General features: G+C 41.2%; 1 protein-coding gene across 3 annotated transcripts in view; it reads right to left on the minus strand.

Annotated features, from left to right (window-relative positions):
- Positions 1–11,022, minus strand: part of FAM114A1 (family with sequence similarity 114 member A1) — a 61,104-nt gene that overhangs the window by 49,918 nt on the left and 164 nt on the right. For 2 of the 3 annotated variants that reach the window (XM_039848850.1, XM_039848849.1), the window contains exon 2: positions 2,523–2,878. In XM_039848850.1, the coding sequence (XP_039704784.1) occupies positions 2,523–2,870 (348 nt within the window). In that variant the 5' untranslated portion in view covers positions 2,871–2,878. Of the gene's footprint in view, positions 1–2,522; positions 2,879–7,520; positions 7,649–11,022 lie in introns of those variants that run through there. The other variant, XM_039848851.1, reaches the window with a different exon arrangement.

Here is an 11,022-nt window from a genome sequence, read left to right on the forward strand (position 1 = left end):
CGTAAACTGTGAACGGTGTAGACTTTCAAGGCAGAGGTGCTAGCTGAGCAGCTGGTTGAACCACTGGCTTCTTTCTCTACTCTAGACCTCATTCTGGTCACACCACCCTCCCTGCCAAGTTATGGCCACTATGCTGACTTGGGCAAACATTAAGCTAATTATGTGAATTTCAAGGGAACCCAGACCCAAAGTAACTATGCAGACACAAACCACATAGAGAAATATATACACCTTTAAGCATATTATTACAAAAATCTAGTGTCATAGAAGATACTGGTTTGTACTTCCTCAAAGGCTATTCTACCAGGTTTGGTTTGGTTTTATTTTTAAGCAGGCATTTTCCCATAGACATTTTTTAAAAGAAGTAATGAGATTATTTTAGGCGCGGATATACCTGGGATCAAATAGGCTTTTGCGTTTGGCTATTTTCCTATAAGAGCTGCCATTCCTTGGGGAACCTGTGTTCAAGATCCAAACAGCCAACTTGCAAATGAACTTTAGATTCAAGTCTTTTTGTAGAATTCATTATCTTTTAGATCATCAGAAAAAGAGTTGTTCTCATCACTGCAAAAAGACTTCTTATAAGTGTCCAACAGAGGGAAGATAAAATAGAGCAAATGAACAATGCTTGAAGATGAGGCACAAAATTGACTTCTTCTAATATTAACTTAAGATAAAAGAATAGGTTACTGAGAGAAAATAAAATCCTCTTTTCTGATAATCCTTAAGAAGAGACAAAATTTGCACTACTTAGAAGGGTGTAAATATGACCTGGGTGAAAGAGATATCCCTTCCCCTCAGAGCCCTACCAAGTAGCCATATCGGCTTTCTGCCTCCTTACAACAAATATATCCGCAGGTGCTCCTCACACGTATCTGAGCTCCTGAGGCTATGGCACACACATACATCTAAAGCCATAGTCCCAACTCTTGGCCAGTATTTGCACTTCCATCCAGATACTTTTGTGATACTTCATTATGAAGAGATGCTCACATTTTGCAGTCCTTGAAAGCTAGCAGTGTCATGCAGGGAGAGGAGGGGGTATGTGTCTGCCTATCAGCTCTATTCCTGCAGCATTAAGGAGGTTTATAAAGCGCTTTCAAAATCAGAAAGCGCTTTATAAACCTCCTTAATGCTGCAGACTAATACAGACCCTGGCATCAGTATTTTATAAAGCTCTCTTAGTGGTTGAAATGTTCGGCTAAGGTTAAGAAGTTCTGATCTGGAAGTTCTTAATCTTTTAAGAGGTCCATTGGTGGCTTCAAAGGGTCTGTGAACTTTTAGAACTCAGAAACAAAATTTTGTGTGTATGTGACCATAGCTGATCCAAACTCCCAGCTGGCCCTCCAATCCCTCCTTCCATGACATCTTTGCAAAATGAAAACCACCTTCCACCCTGAGGAAGCCCATCTCATCTCAGAATAGTTTTAAGGGTCAAAACCCTTGAGGAAACTGAGGCACAAGAAGACTGATTTTGAATAAAAGAATCACAAAACATCAGTCAGAAAGAGGTCTAGTAGTCTTCATGTGCAAAGTCTTCATTTTATAGAGGAAAAAAAATAGAGGCACAGAGAACTTAGGCGTCTTGCCCAAACTAACAAAGTTAATAGTAGGCCGGAGGATGAAAGCCCAGGCCCCTTGGTTTCCTTCCCTAAAGGCATGGAGCAGAGTTCCTTCAAGGAGGTGACCTGTGGTGGCACGCTACAGAATAAGCAGGGCTGAACATGGCTCAGGAAAACCCCCAACCCACCATCCTGTGCCATCACTCTAGAAGGCAGGATCGGAGAGTAGCCCACCTCTTCCTTTCATGCTGAGTTCCTCCTACCCCTGCCAGTACCCACATGGATGGAAGTGAAGATACCAAGAAAACCCAGCTCGATGGTGGTAATGATGTGGCACAAGGTACCAACTGGGAGACACTGGCCTATATTTTCTCCCAGAGAGACAGGTGCAGGCACAGAAGGGACGGGGCAGTGAATATGCTTTGCCTGGGATCCGCTGGGAGGAGGTGTGTGATGATAAAATAGTGATATGAATGTCTAAGATCTCCATAGTGGATTCGTAAATACACATTAAAATTGAAATGATATTTAAAAAAACATTGACTTGTTTAGGGTGGAATCAGGCTCATTAATAATTTGTACTCATTATGTTCAATATTACAGTATTTTCTATTTACTACTGAGAAGTTTAATATTTTACTGGGTTGTTTAATATTTCTAAGCCTGGTTGTCTCACTTTATAACATAAAGTGGCTAGCTGAGGGCCTGGTACACAGGATGTGTCCAATAATTGGTGGCTGTTATTATTATTAATACAACTATCAAAATGCAAATGTTAAAATGACCAATTATTCTCATACATGCCTTTTCTTACCCCATGACACATTTTTGTTGACAGAGGTGATGTCACAGTATGTACTGAACCCACAATCATTACCCACAGAGCTTGGCACAAATCTGTGTCCATCGTAGGTATTAGTAAGAACTTAGGTTGAACTAAATCAAATGAACCACTCCTACCAGATTGTTCTGTTCTTTCAAGGGTATTTCAGATCCAGGTTCTGCCTCGAGGCTGACAGCATCAATGCATTCAGCAAGTGCATTCTCAGTCACTTCTTGATTGATGCAGGGCTCCATGGCACTGGTGTCTGTGGGCTGCTCAGGGCACCCAGTGTCAGCAGTCTCTGTATCTTGAATGGTTGCATTTTCATGCACATCTTCTCTGGGGTCAGCCAGTGTTGGCTCATTTAAAATCGTAGCTGAATCACAGTGCACCTCTGCATCTTTGGGTAAAGAATCATTATTGGGCATCTCGGTAATTTCTGCTTTGTCCCCAGTAGCTATGGTGTCACTGGCATCATCGGACATTTTATTATCTGTCAACATGATCACAAACAAACACTTTATGCTTTAATATGAATTGTTAAACTTTAATTTAAAGCCCTGAATTAAAGTAAGTCTGGTAGGGGTAAACTTTCTTCTACCAATAAGAAACTTTATGTAACTTTGGGGTGGGCAGATCATGGCCCCAAAAGATATCCATGTCCTAATATCTAGAACCATGAATGTTATCTTATGTGGCAAAAGGGACTTTGAGGATATGATTAAATTAAAGGTCGAGATGAGGAAATTATTTTGGATTATCCAGGTGGGACCTAAATTAAATCATAAGCATCCTTATCAGAGAGAGGAAGAGAGAGATTTGATCACAAAGAGGAAACGTTTCTGTGACTACAGAAGCAGAGATTGGAGTGATGTACTTTGAAGATGAAGGAGGAAGCTACAACCAAGGGATACATACAGGTGGCCACAGAAGCTGAAAAAGTCAAGGACACCATTCTCCTCTCACAGACTCCAGAAAGAACTGGCCCTGCCAACACTTACACTTTAGCCCAGTGAAACGGATTTTGGACTTCTGACTTCCAGAACGCTAAGAAAATAAATTTGTGCTGTTATAAGCCACTTAGGTTATTGTAATTTGTTACAGCAGCAACAGAAAACTAATACAAACGTACAGTGCTATCCTTAAATTTCCACAGATCTCTCAGTTGGTATATGGGAAGATGCATATGGTAACTAGGAGTATTATCTATATCCATGAAATTATTTAAGTATGACTTTATTAATTATATTTGTAGAAATAATGAGAACAAACATAGGAAATACCAGAGAGCTTACCAAAAAATACTTGACATTTAGCTTTGTCATCATAGATTCACACTGAAAAAGAGACATACGCACACATAAGTGGGCTTTGTTGGGTACCAGCTGTTGAAGGCCTGGGCTCTGTTTGGACAATAGTATAGATGGGATACACAGGGTGAAATAGAAAGGAAAGAAGTGAAGTATTAAGCCAGAGGAGGAATGTAGCCATTACCAAATAACCCATGAAGCAGAAAACTCTGTATCATGTAGACATCACGTAGAAGAGTAGTGTTCAATAGAACTTTCTACCACGATGAAAATGTTCTATATCTGCTTTGTGGTAGCTAATAGCCACGTGTGGCTATGGAGCATGTGAAATATGGCTAGTGTAACTAAGGAACTAAATCTCAAATTTCCTTTAGTTTTAAATAATTTACAATTTTAATTTTACATAGGCATGTGTGGTTAAGTGGCTACCTGACTGGATAGTGCAGATCTAGAAGGCTACTTTAAAATATTTTTCTTAGACTAATATGAAGGCACAGTGTTCTCACAAGAAGCCAAGTCTCAGGTAAATTGATGAGTATTTTTGCTGACCTCAGTGTTTACCAATTGGTCAAATCTCAGGTTGCTGCTAAAACCATAGTTTGTGAGAAGCCATTTTATATACTGACCACCTGGTGGTATAGGTTTAGAACTCAAAAGCACAGGCCAACCCTCTTATTCCCTCAAATAGGCATTCCACAACATTGCCTGGCTATTTTCTCTTCTCTTGCTACATTCTCCCCCTGAGTGAATTCAGTTTTACACATCACTTTCAGGCTGTGAGCCTCAAATGTCAACCTCCAGTCCATAGAGACAGAAAGTAAATTAATGGTTTCCAGGGACTGAAGGGAGGGTGAATGAAGAGTGACTGCTAAGGGAAGAGATTTTTTTTTCCAGGTGATGAAAATGTTCTAAAATTAGTGCTGATGGCTGTACGATTCCATGACTATACTAAAAGCCACTAAACTATATACTTTAAAAAAGTGAATTTTGTAGTATGTAAATTTTGTGGTGTATGAATTACATCTTAATATACTAAGAAGATATATAACATACAGTGTTAAATCTTAATAATATTATAAAAAATATTCTACTTCTAGATAAGTAGTTTTAATGGCCAGCTGGATAGCTCTTTCTGTCCACAAAGAAACCTGTAGTCTTACCATTAATATTAGATCTTCCTCTTGACTTTTGTGTTTTATTTCATGGCACCTAAATTTCCCCAATAACCTAGGCTTAAAATCTCAGAGCTGTCATTGACTAAACTCTCACTCTCCCAAGAATATATAATACAGATAGCTATCATTTATTGCATGCCTATTAAATTCAAGTTCTTTAAATGTATTATCTCCTGTGAGTTAGGTATCATGAGCTTTGTTTTATAGATAAGGCAACTGAGGCTCAGAGATCACACTTTTGTTAGGTGCCAGATTTGAGATTCGAACCCACGTCTGACTTTGAGATTGAACCATATCTGCAATGCTACCTGCCCCCTCCATTACATTCGACCAGTGCCCAGATCCTCGAGGTTCTTTATTTAGAATCTATATCCTTTCTTTACTTCTATTCTCTCTGCCACCACTTTAGATCAGGTCCTCATTACGATTCACGATGATGATTTCAATATTGGGTTCGCCCCTCCACTGCTGCTATGCCTTTCACTTCCCCAGCCTTTCTTTACCTTACATCACTCTCCTGCTCAGCATCCTCAGGGGCTTCCCACTTTCTATTGAGATAAGGCCACAGGGTTTAGCTGGCATCCAAGGACCTCTGTGCTCCAATGCCACTAGACTTGTCTCCCACTATTCTCTTCCAAATTCTTAAATGAGACAATGTAAGTATGTGTAGCAAGCCTGACATCCAAAAAAGACCCTCAGGTGGCTCTTGGTTCAATATGTTGTTTTCTACACATTTAAGTCCCTGTTAAAACGATCACCTCCTCCATTTTTTGTCCCTCCCCATTGGTTGTAACTTTACCTCCTCTGAATTCCCAGGGTACTTTGCATCTATCTCACTTTGGACGGTTACAATCATCTTTGATTAGAGTTGCTTGAGTGTTTTCTTATTATATTGTAAATTCTATGAAGACAAGGATCTGCCTTGTTTTGTTTTCATGTGTTATGTAGTACTTAACAGTTTTTTGAACAAATATGTGTGTTGATTTACATTAATATTTGTGTGGAGATTTAAAATGAAAATGTAATTTGAAATGAAAGCGAGCAGAAGATGTCTTTATCCCATTCACTATTCAGGAGCCATCTTGTAGAAAATGGTTCCAAATAACCCATATTATTGTCCTTTCGATCCTGTACCTCCCAGTTAACTGAGTTAGAATATCTCCTTTTAAACAAAAATACTCAAATTTTGAGATAACACTCCTATAAATAAGCCTACAACTGGGAAAAGCAAAAAATGCCTACTTTCTTTTAGATGTGTTAAGTTTTGGATAGTCAAGTTTGGAGATAGTCTGTCAACACCAACTTAAAATAGTAAAGAATGATACGAAGCCACTGTATGGAAAAGGGTAGTTACTTGTGGTTCATGGGAGGGGGTGAAATTGAGGGAAGGTATTTAAAAAGCTATTGTCATTTGGAAGCTTATAAAATCTGTGAAAACCTTGAGTCAGGACTGACTTAAGATGGAGGTTGACAAACTACAGCTTGCTGGACAAATCTTGCCCTCCATCTGTTTTGATAAATAAAATTTTTTGGAATACAGACATGCTCATTTGTTTATGTACTGTCAATGACTTCTCTAACACTACAACAGAGTTAAGTAGCTGAGACAGAGACCATATGGTCTGCAAAGACACAAAGCCTAAAATATTTACTATCTGGCTTTTCAGAGAAAATGTTTGACCCATGGCCTAGGACACTGCTTGATTGCCATAGCCTAAAGAGCTCTTAGTTCTAATTCATCCTATTGTCAACGGGATCTTAGAGGCAGGGCCATAAGGAGGATGGGTGTATGAATAAATGATGCTTTGACAGCACATTTATTCCTATTTTTTGTTCATCAATAGCTGGTCATAGACATTGATATTTTAATTTCTTTGTAAGATAATTTATAAATCCTCATTATTAATCGATTATTGAGAAGCTCCAAACTATTTCACTTTTCTATAAGCAGGAACATGGAAATAAATCAAGATATGATAAATATTTATGGGCAAATAAAAAGCACTACGGACACTTTGTCGTGTGTGCTTTCCCCTAAATGTGCTATGATACTGTTCACAATGTTAAAATACTTCAGTACATACCATGTGACATATGTGAGGGTTATTTACATCCTGGGGGTGGTTGGTTAACATCTGAAGTGCCCTATTCAGAAATATATTCTCCAGAGGTTTTGGTTAGCATTTCCAAATCTGTAATTGAGAGTTCACCTCTTGAGAGGGTTAAAATGTTACGCTCTTCAATCAGTACTCCAGGGTGTGTTAATTAGCATAAGGGATATTAGAAATCATTTTTCACTGATGAAATGGCAGTGGGGCTTAAGATATATGGATTGGCAAGAAATAGTGGACAGGTGCTTTCTGCCTTTCCCTTACCAGGGCGTAAGATTATATTGAGTCCAGCAGCTTATTGCCCTGTGGAGTAGAATTTTTCTAGTTCTGATTGTGGGGGAACAGCAGTACCTGAAGCTAATCAGGTTAGCTGACTCCTACCTGTAGAGCAGTCCTCCCAGAGGCCTACAAGGACAGAGAGCTAGGACTTCATTGAGCTTACAAGAACAAGCTGTATAACTGAACTCAGTTGCTAATATATGTGCAAGCGTGCAACAGAACTTCAGAGAACTTCATGGGAGGAAACCTACAGCCCTTACCCATCTCTCATGGCCAAACTGCTTCAGATCAGTTCATCGCAGCTGCACAAAAATTACTGCAACAAAACCTCTCTTCTCTGCAGCTGCTCTGCATTCAACCAGCAACATGAAGCCATTCCTTTAGAAATATCCAAAGAGTGAGCTATATGGTGTTGAACTGATACTATTAAAAAAAAATTATGGACAATTTATAAATTTCAGAAAGACAATATTTTTACACGTTTAAAGAGTAAAAATGGTCACTATATTATTTGGCCCTACTTCAACTTCTAAGTGTAACACAGCTCTAATCTATTTACTTCTGTTATAGGTCTACATTTTTCCCTAAATCGAAACCAAAAAAGAGAGATCTTTTTTGTTTTGATAGACCTTTATCTAATGTGGATGTCATTATGGTAGGAGAGATGTAATCATTTTTAAGACTGTGCCCTTTTGTCTGAAATCATCAGAAACTGAATGTTCTAAATACAGAGCTATTTCTCAGCAGCGACTGTTGGGGTCCACAAGGACTAAGGCCGTGACATATGCTATTTCCTGGGACAGCCCCCATCTCTGCCTGGGTGCCCCATAGGCAGTCAGACTTCGAAATCTCTCCTGATTTAGGATTTGGAACATTGATCACTGAAGCTATGTCTGTGGCTTTGATGCTAGGGAGACTCAACCCACAGAAACAAGGAGGCTTCTTCAGTAAACTCCAAAGAGAGGAAGGGTGGCATATAAAGAAGCTTTTGTGGGCTGGGAATAAGTTAGGTTTTCATGAGTAAATTCATTCATTACCTAAAATGCTCCCAGAACTACTCTAGGTATTGGAGTGGCAACATCATAGCTCCAAAAATAACTTTAAAACAGAAGACATGGTTACTATCCTTCAGAAAATGAGTAATATGTTTTCATTTCATTCCTGGTCAGTGAAGGGCCAGGAAATGATTTTAGCTGACATGAACTAGTTAAATGATGATGCAAAACAGCATATCAAATTTAAAAAAAAAAAGAAGATATGCTTGAACTGGACTGACCTCATACAAGAGAAAACCCGGAAAATGGCTTTGATATGGTTATTAAGTCATGATGGAATAAGAGTATGTGCAAATGCCTGGCATCAGAAATGAGTTCTAGATATTCAGGATGGATGTCTGTGCGGCTGGGCCAAGAGGCCACATAGAGGAATAGTGAGGGTGAGAGGGATGGTATTCTGAGGTGGAAAGAGCTGGCTCTGGTCCCACCACCCCTTTGTGAGCAAACAACTCACTCATTCCTGTTGGACTTCCTCATTTCCTCCTCTGTAAACTAAGTATGGACGAAATGATATGGATACTTTATTCTCAAACACCAGGCTGCAGGACTGGAACCAGCCCATGATGACAGAGAAAAATGAGGACAAGATAGCGAGTTTTTCATCAATCTAAATTTATTAAATGTAAAAGACTGCCTTCATCTTGCAAGTTAGTCTTCACACTTTTCTTGGTCTTAAAATGTCTTTTATTTCATGAAATAGTGCCTTAGTGAATGGATTTTTTTTTTTAAATGGCTTCATTTGGCAAAATAAGAATTTAGTATCACAATGCCTGTGTGAGATCATGTCCCCAGTTTAAAAAAGTGCTGGTCAGTAAAGAACCAGGAGCAAAAAACTTTGGATGAGAGGTTCTTAATTAGGTTGCAAGAGTTCCTATGGAAGTTGACAAGGGCACATGCCCAGGTCTCGGGCTCCTTTTCCTCCAGTCTAGCCTCCACATGTCTCCCAGGTATTTTTCTGAAACATAGATGGGAACTATTTGCATTCCTGTTTAAATACGATTAGGTTTTAAACACCTTTGCATGGCATCTGCAGCCCCTCATAATCCAGCTCCGATCTCTCTTTCTGCCTTCTGCAACTCTCAACACACTCTACACTCTTGCTTCGCCAGATTTTCCATCAGAGGAGCCCACACCGCTCGTAAACCTTCCCACCTCCTTGCCTTTGCTTATGTTGGTTCCTCTGCCCTAGCTGCCCTGCCTCCAACTGCCTGGCAAACTCCTATTTGTTTCTCAACATCCAGAGTCATTTTTGACTCTGAAATTTTCCTTAATTTTCCCCATTCCTTCTGAAGAATTAATTGCTCCCTCTTCTCTGTTTTTGCAATACTTCATTGCATTTTTTAAGGAGTATTTGTTTCTATCACATTGTCTCCTCCAGCACTGTGACCAACAAGCACCTAGCTTGGTTGATTTTCCTCAAATATTTGCTGAACTAAACTGAATTATATTGTTTTGTATTGATTAAAAAGAAACAATGTTCGATATAAGCTCATCTTATAAATAAATGACAACTTATGTGGACTGAATCCCTGGGATTCAGGAAGGTTCCCTCCCACCCTCGAATTCCTTCTGCACTGGCTCACTTGTGCCTCAAATTCCACCCTGAAAGATTCATTCTTTGCTTAAAGCTTACACTGTGAGGAGTTGATCAGCTTCTTGCCCGAGCTCAGATTTCGGCGGAGGAAAGGAAGAAGAGAGCACGGGATGGATATAAGTGAGGCAGGAAAGGGGCCACCAGGAAGAAAAGAGGGAAGAAAAGAGGGCAGAAAGAGGCCTCTGAGGAGAAAGGCTTTCTCATCCTATTTCCCCCGGTTGGCTGAGGTTTTCCCGGCGTTCAAGAGACATTGATTTTAAAAGCTACCTGCTTGTATCCTGGTACGAGATGTTTAGGAGGGTGACTGATGGGATCAGGAGGGCATAGTTAGCGCCCTCACAGCCCATACAGAGATGTCTTCCTACTCTAGGAAATGGCAATGAAGTTCAGGTGCCTGATCTGAGAAGCCTGGAAATACTCACCAGATTCCAGGAGAGAACAGGAGAAGATTGGGTGGTAGGGGTTAGGACTCAGCTCGGAGGACTGTGAATCAAGGTGGTGCCAGCTTGGGGTGTTGGCTGGGGTGGAAGAGCAGGCAGGGCGTGTGGGTCTGCAGGGCGAGGGATGATGAGCTTGGGTGGGAGGTCAAAGACTACGCTCGGTTTTCCGAGGTCAAGGGCCGGCGAGCCACACGACAGAGGCCTCTGCCTTAAAGGGTCATGCTCCCTCTTTGCCCCTTGCTGCCGAGATCTTACATCCTGCCTCTGACTTGAACCTGGGACACTGGGGAAACTTTTCCAGACTTGCGTGGTGCCGGGACTGGATACTTTGGGAGCTCAAGGCAGGCTCCGCGGAGGTCCCCTCGGCCGAGGGGTGCAGACCCGGAGTGCGGGCATGTGGGTGTGTGCATGAGCGTGGACCCGGAGCAACACACACTCACACACACACACTCACACGCCCGCACCCACTCAGGGCCCTCGGCCGCGCCGCCCACGTCTCCCGGACCTCCACCCCCACGCCGAGTCCTCCCGGGTCCCGCGCCCGCGGCCAAGTCCATTGCCAAAGCCTTCTAGCTAACGCAGCGGGCAGGATTCGGGGGCCAGAAAGAGGAGCGATGGCGGGGTCGCCTCGCCGCCCCGCTGTCCCCGCCCGCCCGTGGAAGGGAACGGGGAG

This window comes from Pteropus medius, unplaced genomic scaffold, assembly GCF_902729225.1.
Source record: "Pteropus medius unplaced genomic scaffold, Ma_sr-lr_union100, whole genome shotgun sequence".
Classification (NCBI taxonomy): domain Eukaryota; kingdom Metazoa; phylum Chordata; class Mammalia; order Chiroptera; family Pteropodidae; genus Pteropus; species Pteropus medius.